The sequence below is a fragment of the Telopea speciosissima genome, chromosome 8 (genome assembly GCF_018873765.1).
Source record: "Telopea speciosissima isolate NSW1024214 ecotype Mountain lineage chromosome 8, Tspe_v1, whole genome shotgun sequence".
In the NCBI taxonomy this organism is placed as follows: Eukaryota; Viridiplantae; Streptophyta; class Magnoliopsida; order Proteales; family Proteaceae; genus Telopea; species Telopea speciosissima.
In genome coordinates, this window is record NC_057923.1 from 7,469,778 (window position 1) to 7,487,952 (window position 18,175).

Consider the following 18,175-nt stretch of genomic DNA (forward strand, 5'->3'; position numbering starts at 1 on the left):
CATCTAACATGGTCGAGATCTCTACTCTTCCTTTACCTCACTTTAACTATCTTATAGATAGCTTTCTCCCATTCCTTTGTGCTTGGATTGTGCTATTCCCAGGTTGACATTGAGGGGAGGTGAATCAGTGTATTTTAAAAATTCTTCCCAAGCTGTACCTAGCTGTCAATTCCACAGTCTACTGTTGGCACTATCTCACAAGCACTCCCTACATTGTCAACAGGAACTCACAAACAACACTGCACAACCCTCACAGGCTTACACACGCAAGTGAACTGAATCAGGCAATATTGGCATAGACATAATATTCTTGGCTCTGACTTTCATACTCACATTGGTTGGAACTGTCCTCACTTTGGTATACACCCCAACAATCATTGGGCTCCCAGCAATAGCACTGACACACTCAATTGGCTGTCTCACGCACAAATTTGACTGGCTGGAGCAATCTCAAGTTTACTAGTCACCTGCACAAACAGTAACACTCACATACACACAGTCGTGTGACACACCTTACCTCTCAACCACAAGCCTAAACATCACCTACTCCTGTGGCAAGGTCTACTCGGTGTGCACACCCATTCTGCAGCAAACACACTCCAATATCCATAACAATAAAATAATCACAAGCATAAGATGCCAAGTATATGTGGTTCGGCAGTATGCCTACATCCGCGGGGTATTACACTAACCAAGGTTTCGTATTATCCCCAATACGCTACACAGTTTTGACTGCTACAACGGTCTAGGTGCTTCTACACCTGCTCCAGCCCACAGTCGCCAACCGACTCTCCACCGACTGCACAGTGCAAGCCCGGCCCTTCACCAGCGCCGCCTTCTCCTTCAGCATCTCCTCCTTTGATGCTCTGGCAGACACAGGTTCAACAGGCCATTCCCTGTTTTATGGCTTCTGGTTCCGATAGTATTAGCAAGAACTTTCCTCCTACAGCTGATTATGAGGATTCGGACCGCCGCTGCCATAAATGGAAAGTGACTCCTCCCAGTATTATTGATAATTTAGGACAGATGCCTATCAACTCCTCTGTTGAGGCTCAACTTAACTGGCAATCAGAAAATGCTATGGTTCAGAATCAGTACCTGCACAAACTGATTTCCTACCAGGAACACCATACCCTTGCTCTCCAACAGAACGAGGTTGACATCCGTTATCTCAAGACTCGGATCAAGACTCTCCATTAGGAACTCATGTCTATTGCTATGACTGTTAAGGACTCTTCTTATGCCTCTGTCCTTATCTCTGTTCGGGAAAAAGAAAAGAAACACCTTGAGGATCAACTCAGATATGCTCAGGCTCCCATATCTACCAGTCCCCCTTCCTATAACTACCCATTGTTCTCTGATTCCTTTACTACTCCGACCCATCATACCCACACAGCTCCTCACTCTTTCCCCACTGCTATGTTTAAAGAGTTGCAGGAACAACAAAGAAGCTTAGCAGCCCAAAAGGCCAAATCTTCCAAACCAAAAAGATTCCATCCTTCACAACCACCTCTTGTGAGTCCTCAGCCAGTTTTTCCTTCTTACCTTACATCAACACCTACCCCAACAGTCCAGCCAAGTTTCCAGCCACTCCCAGGTCAGTCACCACAGGGACCCCCTGGTTTTGTCCCTTGGGTTCCTCCCATGACTAAACCAACCACTTCCGAATCTGCATACACCATCGTCCCTACAGCTCAAAACCCTAATACCTTGAGTACCTATCTCACCCAGTTAACCTTGTCCAACCCTAGTCCTATCCCGGTTTTATCCCTTTTAAAGGTCTCCTCGTTATCATCCTTCTCCGACACCGACTCTTCTGATACACCTCTCCCAGTCTTCCAGACTAACCCCCCACCAACCTCACATCCTACTGAAGGTGGTACTAAGCCTTTGGTCCACAGTGACAGTGACCATGGCTCTACTGGCCCCCAACAGCCACAACAGTTCCCATCAAGGGTTGTTCCACACCCTTTTGTGAATCAGGATCCCAAGCAATTGTTCACTTTTGATGGTCTTCCATTCCACAAGTGGCCCGAACGGATCTCTGAGTTCCATGCCTGGCTCACTGCTGAGCTGTTACAAGAAGGCTCGACGGACTACACTGTTCTTACCAAGTTCCTCGCTCGTACCCATGGTACCTTGCGGGAATGGTTTATGGCTCTTGGCGGATATCGCCAGCTTCAGTGGACTCAAGTCCCAATTGACGTTTTCATTGCCCAACTCTACAATGAGATGATTGGCCCTATTGAAAACAACCGCATCAAAGCCAGAGAAGAATACTTTCAGATGAAGTGTTGCTCTTTCCAGAAGGCTGATCTTGCAAAGCACTATACTAGAATGCTTGACCGTTTCTACATCCTTGGCGGATTGGATGACCCCAACATGAAACAGGTCTTCCTCAATTCTTTCCCAGAACCATTGGGAAAAGATGCTTTGAAATCCCTTCAACACCTCGGTCTCCGCATAGACCAGGCACCAGTTGGACGTCTTTACCAAGAGATTCTCAGCGCTCTCCAAAAGCTTTGTGATCAACAGCAGTTCTTTAAACAGTGGGAGAAGACTACTCACAAAATCACTGATGCTTGCGACACTTCTTACCTCAAGATCAAGTGCAAAGAGTCAAACTGCTCTTACCCTTCAAAGAAGAAGTCTCATTTCTCCAAGATCAATCCGCATCCTGCGAAACCTCCCTTCAAGTCTCACAAGTCTAACCGTTTTAAACGGCGGTTCAAGACCAAGCATCCTCAGCAATACAAGTACTTCAAAAGAAAGCAGTTCCGTAACAAGACTTCTACCAAATGTTAATGCTTGTGGCAAATCTGGCCACTTTGTGAAGGACTGCCCTGACAAGACAAAGAAGGCTAAGCTCATGCATATGCTCACTCAGTTCTCTATAGCAGATGACCCAAATGCTGATGTTGAATCCCTCTACTCAGTTGATGATGATTTCTCCCCTGATCTGCTCTTTGCTTTGGAAAATCGGGATGACCTCTCCAGTAGTTCTTCAGCTGAGTCCGATGAATTTGACCCCATCTACCCGGCTATTTTCCAAAACCCGCCTGTTCTTCCTTCCTCCCAACCTCTCTTGGCACTTACCAAAACACCCCTGCCTCAGGCCCCTCTATACATCTCTGCCACGACTTGGGACCGTCCTGTTAAAATAATTGGGTACTTTGACACAGGATGTTCAATGACCATTTTAGCCCCTCATGTCTTACCCTCTTGGTATTGGAAACCCCACAAGCAGTACTTCACTGCTGCTGATGGCCAAACTTTCTCGGTGGACCTTATTTCCGAAGGCCCTGTCCGTTTCAAGATTTTCCCTTCTCTTACCCATCCTGTTCTAGGTTCCTCCCTCCCTGGTCGTGATGCCCTCATAGGTTTTGACCTACTTTGCTGTCTCCCCCATCTTCGATGGAGTATCCATGGTCTCAGCCATAAGAAAAGTTTTCTCCCTTGGACCACTGTCTCCAATTTATTCCTAACGTCTCCTCTTGCAGGTGTCAAGCAGCAACTTCTCTCCCAATACAGTGCTGAGTCTCACACCGGTGGACATTTCCAATGGACCGTCTTACCTTTCAGACTTAAGGTCGCCCCTTCACTGTTCCAGCAGGCTATACTCCAGGTTTATGAGTCCATTCAGGACCAGGCTCTCATTTACATTGATGACATCCTCCTCTTCTCTGAGACTAAAGAGGCCCATGCTGAGCTTCTCCAGAGGTTCCTTTCCGTTACTTTGCAGCACGAAGTTATGCTCTCTCCTTCAAAGATGGAAGTTACGGTCCAGACTGTAAATTTCCTTGGTGTCACTATCACCAATGGAAGTTTCCAGCTTCAACCTCATATCGGACGTTCTCTCCTTGAGTTCTCAGATGGCCCTCTTACTCGGCAGCAATTACAGCAGTTTCTCGGGATTGTCAATTATATGACGGAGTTCCTTCCCCACCAGATCTAGTTTACTAGTCATCTTCATCGCCTACTCAAAAAGGACCCTCCTCCTTGGTCTCAAGTTCACACCAAAGCAGTCCAGGCTCTGAAGCAACTTGCTCAAGCTCTTCCTACCTTGCAGATTCCCTCTACAGGTTTACGCATCTTGCAGTCTGATGCAAGCGACACCCAATGGGGTGCAGTTCTCCTTGAAGAAGCCCCGGATCAGACCCGCAGAGTTTGTGGATACCGAAGTGGTGCTTTTAAACCTTTTGAACAGCATCATCACTCCACGTTTAAGGAAATCCTTGCAGTACGTCGAGGAATAGAAAAGTTCTAGTTCTTCCTTGTGGGACACACTTTCTAGGTCGAGATGGATATGACCTCCTTCCCACGAATGCTACAATTCAAGCAGAAGCACCTCCCCGAATCTCAACTATTATGATGGGCACAATGGTTCTCTCAATGGTCGTTCAAGGTCAAACATATCAAGGGTAAAGACAATGTTTTGGCTGACTTCCTTTCAAGAACAAAGCCTCCTGTTTCCTCCTCCGTCCCTATTTTGTGCATGCCTTTAACCCCCGGAGCATCTTCCTCCTCCACTCCCCCTCCGGTTGATCCCTTGACCACTTTACTCCCAGCTCTCCCTCCACCATTACTATGTGAAATCTCCCTCAGAACCTTACAAGCCATTAGTATCTCCACGTATCAGTCAGTCCTTGTTTCTATCGTCCACAAGAATGGTCTTCAATATAACTGGGTTGTCTGTCATCCAGATTATCCTTTCCTCATCCCATTCACCATTAACCCAGCTCTCTTTGATAAAGACTGTGTTGTGTTTTTCTGGCATTTACTTGCAGTCCATTGGATTGCAATTACCTTTAACCGTCAAACTCTCCACCACTATCTTAGCACAGTCTCCACCGTCTTTGCTAACCCTGCAAGAAATTACTATTTCCATCTTCAACGTCCTCAATGTTTAGCCCGCTTCCTCCGTCTCTTCGCCCCGATTCCCCAATGGCTATCTATGCTCGAAAGCCTTGACGATCTCCCCTTCGTCACCTACATCATTCACCGCCCCCTGACTTCATCCATCATGATCTTGTCTCTCCTCCTGTTCTAGAACATCATCTTGTGGCCTATGACCCCATCTTCTTCCTCCATGGCACCAGCCAAGAAGATCTCTTCACCCACCGTGATGACTCAGAAGCCACCAAAGAAAAATGGTTTGCTTTCATGAATACCATGTGCGCCCACAATAATGTCGACCCTGGCACTATGCTAGCCTGTCTTCTCCAAAGCACTAGTACTGCCTGGGAAGTCAACAATCAACTCCAGCATCCAGTCATCCACCGTCTTATGCGAGAACACGTGGAATTTGAAGTTGATCATGCCCTTGACTTTTTCATCCCTTATTCAAGTGACAGTGGGCCCGAGACAGACTAAAGTCTTAAAGTAACTATGGTTTGTTCTTAAAGTAACTGTGGTTTGTAACTCAGGTTGTAATAGTTTGTAACTACGGTTTGTTTCTGAGCCTATAAGTATGGCTTTTCTCATTGTAAGAAATCAAGCTTTCCTTTGGTAATAGAAAAATACCAAAGGGCAAGGCTTCAACCCCAAAATTTACAATGTGATGCAGATCCAAGCATCGGTAAGGAAGACAAGCTACCCTAACCATAGGGCCATAGTTGGAGCCTTAGTTTAGTTTTATACTTAGTTTATTTTAGCTTTAGTTCATTCTATACTTAGTTTTTTTTTTTTTGAGCTCTTAAATTGAACCGGTCCAATTTAAGTGGCTCTTTTCTATTGGCTAGTTTTGTTTTAATCCTGATGGCTCTTAGAGCATCTTTTAAGTAATTGTTTTAAAGTTACGTTTTGTCCTCCCTCCAAGATTTTTAGTGGGAGAGGTTTTAGATTTGTAATACGATTGGGCCTTAGGCCATATTATTTATTAATGAAAACGTAGGAGGCTCCCCCACAATTTAGGCTTTGAAAAAATCGATCTCTTTGCTGCTGGTGCTGGTTATCTCCTTTGAGAGTGAGTCTTGTGAGTTATATCAAGACAACCTTGTGAGTCATATCAAGGTGGAAGAGTAGGTGGATCTCCTACGACTCCTTGCATCTTGTAGATCGGGAGGTTCGTATTCAAAATTGTCTTCAAGGTTGCTGCCATTGAAGATCTTCCATTACAAGTAAGTTATTTACAGAATTCTGCAAATAACCCTTCTTCTTCTTATCCTCTAACCTAGACCTACATTCCCCAATCGATCCCCTACACCCTAGCTTCATCTACTGTCCATTAAACCTAATTCCCTCCATTAACTTCAACCTAGTTTCATCCACACCTCCATTACCATCATCCCTATACTCGACAGCAGCCCCTGCCCCATTCCACTATTGCAACCATAATTCCCCTTAAACCCTAATAAAGCCCTACAGCCCTTAAACCAGCCTAGACCTAACCCACCATCAAAACCACACCATAATACACTCGAACTACCCTCTCACTGCTAATATCACTCGATCAGAACCCCTCCTTTAAATTCCAACTCTAAACCCTAAAACAAACCTCATCCCTTCTTTCCAAAACCCTAAACCCTAAACCTAAATTTTCTGAAATTTAATATATCATTCAAACCTAATCAAACCTAGTTCATTAAAACCCTTAAAACCTGCCTAGTTTTACCAAATAAAACCCAACTCCATTATCCCAAGTATAACCCTAGATTTGACCTAAAATACCCCAATCTGTCCCAATCGGCAAGCAGTTTCAGAACTTCTGTTCACCTGGCTCCTAGTAGGATCCTATCCTATCTAGGACTACATTAAGTGGTATCAAAGCCATGGATGAACATGGCAACCCAATTGTGGATCCAGCACTACCACCCCCCACCTGATCCTATGGCTGCTATAATAGAGACGCTGCAGACATTGAATGAAAAAGTGACACGATTAGAAGAGCAGAGAAACACTACTAATAGGGACACCAATAGTCCTCTATTAAAAGATAGATATCAAGTGGATTCAAAAGTACATGGCACTCTGGGAAGAGAAAGGGATCACTCCAGAGTTCACAGACACTATTCCAGAGATCACTCTAGAGTTCACAGAGACCATTCCAAAGGTCACAGAGATCACAGGGAAAGATACAGAGATCACAGAGACAGACGCAGATATGACAAGAATGACAGAGATGGGACCAGAGAAGATAGGAACAGAAACAGAGAAGAGTCTAGGAAGCCTAATTTTGAAGAATACATGAGGTCCTGTTTTACAGATGAAGTTTCCAATCGAAGGTATGACACTCAGAAGGTGAAGCTCGAGTTAAAGGAGTTCGATGGGAACCATGATCCTCAGGTATTTTATGATTGGCTTGCTGCCCTTGATGGTTACTTTGACTGGTATGACTTGCCTGAAGAAAGGAAGATGAGATTGGCACATACCAAGCTGGTTGGCCCTGCCAGAGAATGGTGGAGAATTGCAAAAAGGGACATTGAGCTTGATGGCCATGCACCCACGACATGGGCTGATATGAGTTATGATTTGAGGGAGAAATATCTACCCAGACATTATAGATCACAAGTCCAAGACCAATTCAACTCCCTACGCCAAGGGACCATGACTGTATCTGAGTACATGCAAAAGTTTGATGCTCTTTCTTCTCGCACTGGCACGAGAGAGAGTACTACTCAGATGTTATCTCGATTTCGATTGGGATTGAGGGCTGATATTGTCAGAGGTATTGGAGTATCTGATGTCAGAGATGTACGAGACTGTTTTGAGAAGGCATTGAAGGCTGAAGAATTATTGGCTAGAAATAGAAGATTTGATTCCTCTACTGAAGACACCAACAAAACTTTTCCAGCATTCAAGTCTACTACCAATGGTCACACTCAAGTTGGAAATTCTGCCGCTGGTCCTACTCGATCAGGCTACTCTGTTGGTAGTTCTCCCAGCCCTATAGCTCCTCCATGTGCTGATCATAAGGGTAACGCCCCCATGGACAATAGTGATCCTCACAAGTGTTTCCACTACAATGAGATTGGACACTATGCCAGGGAGTGCCCACAAAAGCATAAACCTATTAATGTGACTGCAAAAGCAGAGAGAGGAAACCTTAGATGATAATGATGAACATGGTTTATCTGCTTATCCCCCATCCGATGATGATGACTTAGCTAGGTACTATGACGATTTGGGTGGTGATGCTCGAGGTGTTCATGTTATTACTCAAGTTTTGATGGATGAAGTGGCAGAAGATGAAGAGGTGGTTGAGAGCATTCCACAAGAAGGCAATGACATTCAAGATGCTGTTCTTGAAGAGGTGGAGCTCGATGAGAAGGCTATTAACATTGAAAACCCTTTAGATATTGATACAGAGTTTGTGATGCCACCTTGGTTCTTTGAAGAGAAGGCTCCACGACTTGAAGACTTTATTCCTAATGTTCCTGCCTCACCAGAATTCTGTCCAGGAAGTGTTAAAGCTGCTAATCACATGTTGTTTCCCCGTCATCACCACAAAGTTCGAGGTCAGATTTCTTTGTGAAGTCAGGAGATCAACTAGCAGATGTCTTCACTAAAGGGTTAAGTGGAAAGTTGTTTCATCCTAGTTTAGTCAAGTTGGGCATGCATGATATATATGCACCAACTTGAGGGGGAGTGTTAAGTTATGTAACCCGATAAGGGTGCTTTGGGCATTTCCTTTGTTATTTTGTTTCTTTATTTCTCTCGTTAGCTATCATAGTCGGCTATGGATGGTATACTTGTAATTCTATCCTAATTAATGAAATCTATATAGAGGGGCTGAGGAGAGTCACAACTCCGTCAAGTCATTCTCACATTCTCTCATTCTCAGTTTAGCTAACATATATAATTGATTAGATTAATATGTTTGCATAAGACAGTCATGTTTCCATCTGGTTTGGGAGAAATCAGTGTCTAACAATCGAGCAGTGAGAGATAGATCACAGGTAAACATGCTCCGCATTCCAAGTTTATCATAGTAAATCTTATATTATGTTCTCACAGCAATAAACTCTATTCCTCACCAAAGCAGCACAATTATTGGTTGGTGTAAGGTTGCAATGCTCGAACTTAATGGGAAAATCATTCTTAATCTATTCAATCTCTTAAATTTCCAATACATCAGATATGAACAGAAAATTTTAGGGGAAAAAAAAGTAACAATTGGAAGAAGCCACGTACCTGGATGGACGTAAGTATAGCAGCCACATCATAGATGGGACTCCATTGGTTCTGTAGAATATCCAAGCAAATGCTTCCATCTGCATAAACTGGCAGAGTTCAAAAGGGGGGGAGGGTGTGAGAAGTTGGAAGCTCCTAATAGAGACCAAAAAAGAAAACTTTTGATTCTACTATGCAGGGGTTCCAACTATCTTCAAAAAAAATATTAATAATAAGGGTCCTCACAAAAGAATAAAACCCAAAAGATAACCATTTTCTAATTTTAATACTTGTCAAGCCAATAGAAAACACACCTACCTCCTACCACCTTCTCTTCCCCTACTCAAGATTTTATCAAATCCATTCAAAAGCCCATTGCTTAAGCTGTAAGATCATGTAAATGGCAAGGGATGCCTCCAAAATCACAATTTAGATGTCTTTCTAGGGAATACCCCCCCCCCCCTTCTTTTTTTTTTTTTTTTTTTTTCATTTTCTATGCTCTGAAGGTCTGAGAGCTATAAAAAGAGGTGAGAGAGGTTTTCTCTTTAATGGTTTGTTAGATATGCTTTATCCAAATTACAAAATGGTTTACAATGCCTTCTTAAACTATTTCAGGATGTATATATATATATATATAATAGGTTTCCCATATAATCTTATCAAAACTACAACTTTGGTGGCAAATGGAAACTTACTATTTGGATGAAACATTCGAGAAACGAACCGAACTATTGGTGGCTTATTCGGATAATCCTCGGCAAACTGAAGTGTCAACTTAAACGTACCTGAAGGACTCAAACATAAATTCAGAATGTGCCTGTATAAAAATTATGCTAAAAGTAAAATTAAACAAAGAAAATAAGCAATAAATTTTGAGTGATACACATTGCCAAAAAAAAGAAACACAGATACCTCTATTATATACTTCAAAAGATTTTTTGCCAACAGGTAGGGGAAAAAATGCCACTTATATCTGGAATATAAAGTTGGTCACCACAGAGTTTCAAAAGTATAATATGAAATAAACAGAACACTTGAACAGCTATTAATATGGTATCATTTCTATGAAGAATGCAATACATAAATCATTCGATAGATTGATCTCAACATGCAAGCATCAAATATATGATGGATACAGACAACATAAGATCGCCTCATGCATGAAACACACAGTAAGGAAAAATTTCACATGCAACAAATGCACCTCCAGACATGGAATAGTACAAACATCTTAGACACTATTATACGCATAAGAAAATGGAGTGTAGTGACTGGACTGAAAGGTATCATAACAGTGAAAAGTAGGGAACCAATAATGTGTGTTATTCAAGTATGAAAAGATTTAACCCGAATCAAAAAACACAAGCAACGGCTACTATGAACAAATAATGAAATACGGAATACACTAAACCAGAAAAAGAATAAATTGTAAATGAGACCAATTCAGATGTAAATAATCACCCTTTGTGATTAGGTAAACATAAATAAGTGAACAATTTGAACATGACTTAACAACCTCGCAGGATATAAGAACTAGCTTACCTCCATCCCACGGAGTGTCATCAGGACTGCAATACAAAGCCAGAGAAGGGTGTTAAGACCAGGCCTGGCCTATGCTATTCCAGAACAAAGCAGACCAGAAAAAAAATGTACAATCTTTAACTTACCCAAATATAACAGCATTCCAAAGCATTATATTATTGTCTTGGGGTGCGCCACTGATACCTGCAGGAGGATCCTGTTGCAACCTCTTGAAATCCCTCATCAGTCTCTTCCTTGCAGGAGTTGACATCCTTCCTGCCTACACATCCAACCAGATACCAATCAAAACAGAATTAATTCATTATAGTCTTTCCAGATATACTAATAATCAAAACTGAGCTTTAGTCCACAGAGTTGCACCAACTAAACTCAAGAAACAGTGCAAACTATTAATTTCACCAACACAAAGGCTCCAAGATCCAATGTAAGAAACAACAAACTAATCTCTGGTTCTCATTTCAGTGTGGCTACTAATAAAGCTTAAAAAAAGGCGTACCCAGTGCATGAGGTTCCTGCTACTACAGGGTCTGGGGAGGGGCATTTATCTACACAGCCTTCCTTATCCCACTTTTTATGGACTAGCTATTTCCTTGTTTGAACTCAAGGCCACCAGATTGCAATAGAGAAACCTTACCATTGCACCGAGGCTACTAATAAAGCTTATTCATAAAAAATACAACATAAAACATTGCAACCCAAGCCCTAGAACAAATAATTGCAACCCATAAGGCCAAGTTCAACTTGTCACAATGAATGTCCTTTTCTGAACTTTGAACTCCGCGATCAGACGGGGGATTTACTAAACTGAAAAGGTGGATTAAGTACTGCTAACCCAAATTAATCAATGACCGGCTTGCGGATACTGTGGGATACGGTCGCCCATAAGAGAGTAATGCCTCTCAATTGAATAGGCCATACCACTTTCCTTCTTTATTTACAATTTAAATTTACTATTTACTTTATTACTATTACTTTCCTTATACTTAGAGATCATGACATGCATCTAGACCATTACAACAGAATATGTGGGAACAAAAACAAATAAAATAAATAGGAATATGGCAGAAAAATGAACTCTTTTCTTTATTCCTAACCCTCCATAACAAACATTTATGGAGGACAAATTGATTATATGATAATGATCTAAAATCCAAAAGTCAAGTTACTATAACATGTGAGATCCATGCAAGATCAAACATTTAGAATCTAATATGTTAAAATCTGAAGGAAAATAAACATATTAATTGGCGTCAGGTACCACAAAACCTCATCACAGCTCAAAAGCCTTTGAGCAAGATTATTCTTTTGATTGGCAACAAACTCACAGAAATTGAGATCACTAATGAAGGTTCCATCCCCACTCCCACCAAAAATGTTCAAAAGCTAATATTGGCTAATAATTCAAAGATCTAATGGTTACACAACTTTTTCGTATTCCTTCGTTTTTCTAAATCAGAACTCAGAGCCCAAAGATGGAAAACCAGAAAAAAAAAAAAAAAAGAAATCTCCTTTTTTTCTCCTACTGCAAGGTATGCCGAAATTAAGAACACAGAAAGGGACCAAAATACAAAAAGAACCCAGCAGAAACAAATCGATCGGATGTCTCACCCGTATGTAGACGCGGCGAGAAACCCAGTTTCCAAGGGTTTCACAGTCGCTGTAAGAGCGAGGAATCTGGTTCTGAGCTCTAAATTTTAACACATAGAGCAGTTAGATACAAAGAGAGAAGTCAGAGGAAAACTCCGAAAACAGATGGATCTACCGCGTGAGGTTACAGAGAGAGAGAGAGAATAGTTAGGGTTTGGAATTCATGGGAAACTGGTAATGCTTTACGGGTCAGCCGTCCCAATCTCGTGCACTCAGTGGCTACTGCCTCTGTTAGCCCTTTTCCTTGCAAGTTGATGACATATCCACCCCCACCTCCCCTCACAGACGCGGTTTCCCGGGTATTTATATGTAAATATCTGCTTACTTAATAATATGATAGAATATTATTTAAGGAAAATCAGTGCATGGCTTTATTTGGTCTCCAGCAAAACCATTATGATCCTAATGTAGTTGTCATGGCGTACCAAGCTGTTAGAAAGGGTTCAAAAATGTTCTTTGCAATTCTCATGGTCAAACATTGGTCATATTTTCAATAAATGTTCTAATTCTTAGGGTATAAAGAACACCACTCGATCATGCCATACACACCGCCCATGTGCCCTGATTGGCATGTGAAATGATTGCTGCACCCATGGTCATTTCCAAGGTTCTAGGGGGATGCGATGATCATTTTACACGCTCCTGTGTCAAGGCACAGGGTGGTGTGTATGGCGCGACTGAGTAACATTCATTCACCCAATTCTTATAATAACATAGAGAGTTTTATTTAGATTGAAGATTAACCAGTTGAGGAGGTTGTGGCGGTTGAGATATGATTTATTCACTTAGTATTTGTAATCACAAACAATGTTGTTTATGGTAAAAGTTTGTTTAAACTTGTGATATCTAATCTGATCTACTGAATTGTAAGTTGTGCTAAATGCCTAATGATTTGTAACGATGGTTCCTTAAATGGTCAAGTCATTATTGTGAGCCTACTCTTCCATGTGTACGAACAAGTGACTTCTTCTAGATCATCATAAACCTTGTGTAAGCCGTTAAGCCCACCCTTGGTTTGAAGTGTTTTGCATTTCAATATGTTCATCTGTGGCAGATGATTGGAAAAATTTCGTTCTTGTTGGAATACTTATCGGATCCGGATCCTCTACTTTCGAGCTGCCCCTACTGTCATGCGCCCCAGACACAACAAGGTGGTAAAGACCGCCTTACCCCCGCTCGGGCAAAGGGGCTCAGGTAGGGGTAAGGCGGTCTTTTCACCACCTTGCTGTGTCTGGGCGCACACGGCAGTAGGGGCAGCTCTACAGTAGAGGACCCCAACGCATACTTTTCTCACTATGATATATCCATACTGGGAAAACTGCAATAACACATGGATACACCCAATAAAAAAGAGAGAGATTGCTGTCTAGCCCTCTGGAGTTTGTATATGGGCTAGTCAATTGAAGTGTATGCGCAAGCATCGCATCACCTTGGGTGGGATTTCTGCCATTTATGGGGTAGCATGGTAATTTTGTGCGTGTCACCGCGCAGGAGCCACGCGGGCCGAATCCCAATTTTACCTACAAAAAACAAAAAAGTAAAATCCCCTTCCCCAACGATTAGGGGGAAACTGACTGCTACTTCGGATTCTCAAGGCATCCCATGAATTGATGAAAGGCGATATCAGAAAGCTGGTTTCAGATGGACTCAACAGAGAAGCGCTGTCTGTATACTCTCAACTGCACTCCACTGGGTTTCGCCCTGACTATTTCACCTTTCCTTTTATCCTCAAAGCCTGTGGAAAGCTCCACAATGCTTCCCTCGGTTGCCAGATGCATGCCTACGTCCAGAAGTCTGGTTTCCTGGCCGATGTTTACACTCGCACAGCTCTCACAGATATGTACATGAAGCTTCATCTCTTCGAAGATGCTATCAAGGTGTCCAAAGAAATGCCTGAGAGAAATTTGGCTTCTCTAAACGCGACGATATCCGGATTCTCGCGAAATGGGTATTTGGGAGAAGCTTTGCGGGGCTTCAAACAAGTTTGTGCTACAGGGTTGCGGCCAAATTCAGTCACCATTGCTAGTGTACTACCTGCCTGTGAAATTACAGAGCACGGCTTGCAAATTCATTGCCTTGCGATTAAATTGGGATTTGAGGTGGATGTTTATGTAGCCACTGCAACAGTTACAATGTATTCGAATTGTAAGGACTCTGTCTCTGCTACGAGGATGTTCTGTGGGATTCCAAATAAGAATGTTGTGAGCTACAATACTTTGATCTCAGGTTTCCTGCAGGATGGGTTGACTCGTTTGGTCCTTAATTTGTTTAACGAAATGAGGGAATCCTTGGGCAGGGAATCCAGTCCAGTTACTTTTGCTTCCGTTCTCTCAGCGTGCTCAGAACTTTCAGATCACCGATTAGGTAGGCAGGTCCATTGTCTCTCCTTGAAATATGTGTTTGGTTCTGATGTCATGGTGGGAACGGCACTCCTAAACATGTACTCCAAATTTGGGAGCTGGGTCCCGGCCTATGAGATCTTCAAGGAGCTCGGTAGCAGTAGGAACTTAATAACGTGGAATTCCATGATCTCAGGACTAATGTTGAATGATCAGTGTGATGCTGCCGTTCAGCTTTTTGAAGAGTTAGGAGTTGATGGATTGGAGCCTGATTCAGCCACTTGGAATTCAATGATTAGTGGATTTGCACAGCTACGGAAAGGGTATGAAGCTTATACATTCTTTAATAAAATGCAATCAGCAGGTGTAACCCCAAATTTAAAATCAATTACTAGTCTTTTAGTGGCATGTTCAACCATGTCTGCTCTCCTATGTGGAAAGGAGATCCATGGGTACATAATCAGGACTGGTGTAGATGCTGATGAAATGATCTGCACTGCCCTCATTGATTTGTACATGAAATGTGGATGTTCTTCTTGGGCTCGCAATATTTTCGATCAGATTGAAAGTTCTGATGATCCAGCATTATGGAATGCAATGATCTCTGGATATGGGAGGAATGGGGAAATCAAATCTGCACTTGAAATATTCAACCTGATGAAGAAAGAGGGAATACAACCAAATTTGGTTACTTTCACTTGTGTTATATCAGCATGCAGCCACAACGGTTGTATTGACGAGGGATTTGAAATCTTTAGGATGATGAGTAGGGATTGTGGTTTGAGCCCGACCACCGTACACTTTAGTGGCATGGTTGATCTCTTGGGTCGAGCAGGGCTGCTCAAAGAGGCTAGGGACTTGATTCAAGAAATGCCAGAACCTCCTCCTTCAGTTTTTTCCTCTCTGCTTGGTGCTGCTTCTTTTCACTCAGATAGTAAACTTGGTGAAGAAATGGCTGTAAAGCTTTCAGAATTAGAGCCCACAAACCCGACTCCTTACGTTATTCTGTCCAATATATATGCCACACAAGGTAGGTTTGCAGATGTAGAAAGAGTAAGAGAGATGATGAGGGAACGTGGGTTGAGGAAACTTCCAGGTCATAGTTTGTTATGAGTGAAGCAATTAAGCTCGATGCAGATAAAGCACACATGAAACAAATGAAGTGATTATTAGGGGTTCAAAGATGAAGCAAGAAATCACCTCTCCGAGAGTAGGGATGACACCAACAACTTCATCTTCCTCGGCAGCCACTACATAAACCCTGTGAACTGAATTGGAAACAAGAGTCTCAATCACATCACGGTGAATGGCATCAGGCATGCACATTAATGTTTGACATCCTTTCCATGTTGAAGCGATGGTATTTACAAAGTCCTTTGCAATGAGCTATCTGCATGAAAAACAAGCAAAAGGGTAATCAAAATTTACCCAATACAACAGCAAGTAGTGAACAAGCTAATGATCTCCTAGAAATGGTAATTGGAACACTAATGCTTTGTGATCTTAGATAGCTGCTATTGGTTACACAATATTAACTTCTGTGATAAGTAAATTTCTTCATCAATCCGAGTTTTGTGATTGAATTGTACTGTTCACTGGAACCTGAGGTTACTTTGGGCGTGACAGCCATAAATTTTCATTATGTTTGTTAAACGTCTTAACTTTTTGGATGAAAGAATACCTGAAATTAGAGAAGAATCCAGGTTTGAGAAACAGTTGTCCGATGTCTCCTATGCTTACTCTATGATCTTCCTTCGAGGGCCCTCAACAACAGGAAGTCCACCAATTTGGTTCTCTCATGCGCTTACGAGCCTTCAGAAGCAGCTCATCACTGTTGAGTCTTTTTAGTATGAAGATTGTAATAGAATTGACATAAACTGAGTTCCTCTGTCATTACAGTGAGTGCTAGAAGTCTAAAACATGTTTTTGTTACAGCACTGTTATCCTGCCTTTTTACATCGTCACAACAGATGGTTCATCTGGTGTTGGTATTGTCTGCTCCAACCCTCTTTAAGAAAAATGGGTGAACCTCAGTATCAGAAGACTACGAGCAAGTTTGTGTGATGCAATGTGCCTTCTGTAAAGACAGAAGTCTCTCAAGATGTTCAAAATAACACGAGAAATACACATAGCCCATGAGTAGGTTATAGGTACAGAAATACTCCCAAGAAAAGAGGGTTTTACTTACAGATGGTAGCAGATTAACCATTACATTTAAAGCAATGGGCTTGAGTCTGTTTAATATGTAGACTGTTGGGTTTACTAACAGATGGTAGCAGATTTAACCATTACATTTAAACCATGGGCTTGGAAGAGGTGGGGGGGGGGGGGGGGTGAACACTCCATACTATCTGTGCAAGAGATTGCATTCTCACCTCATTATTGGACAGGAAAGGAAATCCAAAACCAGAGATTGGAGGTGCAGAAAAGCAATCAAACCATTCCCTTACTCTTTAAAACCCTGTTCAACTGATCATCTTCTCATTTGAGTATTGAAGTTCTTGATGGACATTTTTGCCAGTTTCAATTTCGGGTAAAATCATTATATATTTTGATAGCAGCAACAGCACACTCAACATGGAACCTTCAGTTGCAATGGAAGAAAGGAACCTAATGGAAGGATTGAAGTATTGACCTCAACTGAAACAAGCAGTCAAACCAAAGGTAAAATTATTCACTGGCAAGAACAAAAATCCATTCCCTACAGTCCACAGACATACATGAATGAGGAAAGCACTAAAATATATTAATAGCAGACAAGCAGTAAACTCAGCCAGTAAATTCTGTATCATCCTATAGAACTGGATTTGTAGGTGGACAAAGCTTCCCTCCCAACATATGCCTTTGCCATAGCCCTCCCTATATTTTAAGCCCCTCCCATTGAACGTGAGATGAATCTCATAACATAAAGATTGAAGCTATGTCAGTCATCTTTCTATTTGCTTTGAATTCTCATTAATCTGAGGCTGAACGAAGGAGATGGCCTGAACAACAGAGGCAGCGCATATGCCCCAAACTTATGATTTTGCATATGCAGTAACTTCACTGAAATTTTTAGCAGTCATAAGAAAATCACTTTCAAATAATTTTTTAAATCCATTTTATATCCTTAACTTAAAGAACTTCTGAGAATAAAACAAGAAGAAATTTAAAGATGATGTCAAATTCTAAATACACTTATAGAGGTGTCAATAAGTATACAAATCTATCCCCATAATTAATTTATGTAAATAACCCTGGATCCTTTTTTGTGCTATTTGATTTGATTGGTTGAACTTGGTAGCTCACCTGCAATGTGCCCTTTTGGTGATAAGGTTTAAAATCTCTGAATTAGGTACGAGATTAGTTTCCATTGATTATAATTCTATTAAATCCAAATTGTCCTGAAATTGGTTGGATTTGGCCGAAATCAGCATGTCTAGACCAAGCTCAATTAGATTGAGTAGGCGAAAATTTGGGGTTAATCCAAATATGTATTGGTTGATTCCAAGACGAATCAATCGATTCCATTGATTCCTATCTGACTTTTAAAACTC

General features: G+C 41.8%; 2 protein-coding genes across 5 annotated transcripts in view; one reads left to right on the plus strand and one right to left on the minus strand.

Annotated features, from left to right (window-relative positions):
- Positions 1 to 16,325, minus strand: part of LOC122671307 (ubiquitin-conjugating enzyme E2 2-like) — a 20,037-nt gene extending 3,712 nt beyond the window's left edge. Inside the window, exons 1-6 of one of the 4 annotated variants that reach the window (XM_043868438.1) lie at positions 12,320 to 12,517; positions 12,259 to 12,281; positions 10,779 to 10,909; positions 10,654 to 10,679; positions 9,807 to 9,896; positions 9,133 to 9,221 (exon numbers count right to left, since the gene is read on the minus strand). In XM_043868438.1, the coding sequence (XP_043724373.1) occupies positions 9,133 to 9,221; positions 9,807 to 9,896; positions 10,654 to 10,679; positions 10,779 to 10,903 (330 nt within the window). In that variant the 5' untranslated portion in view covers positions 10,904 to 10,909; positions 12,259 to 12,281; positions 12,320 to 12,517. Of the gene's footprint in view, positions 1 to 9,132; positions 9,222 to 9,806; positions 9,897 to 10,653; positions 10,680 to 10,778; positions 10,913 to 12,258; positions 12,282 to 12,319; positions 12,518 to 16,320 lie in introns of those variants that run through there. The other 3 variants (XM_043868439.1, XM_043868441.1, XM_043868442.1) reach the window with 3 other exon arrangements.
- LOC122671304 (pentatricopeptide repeat-containing protein At2g02750) lies at positions 13,890 to 16,349 on the plus strand. The gene has a single exon (XM_043868436.1). The coding sequence runs from the start codon at positions 13,911 to 13,913 to the stop codon at positions 15,750 to 15,752; it is 1,842 nt and encodes a 613-aa protein (XP_043724371.1). The 5' UTR covers positions 13,890 to 13,910; the 3' UTR covers positions 15,753 to 16,349.
- Positions 16,350 to 18,175: the final 1,826 nt, after the last annotated feature.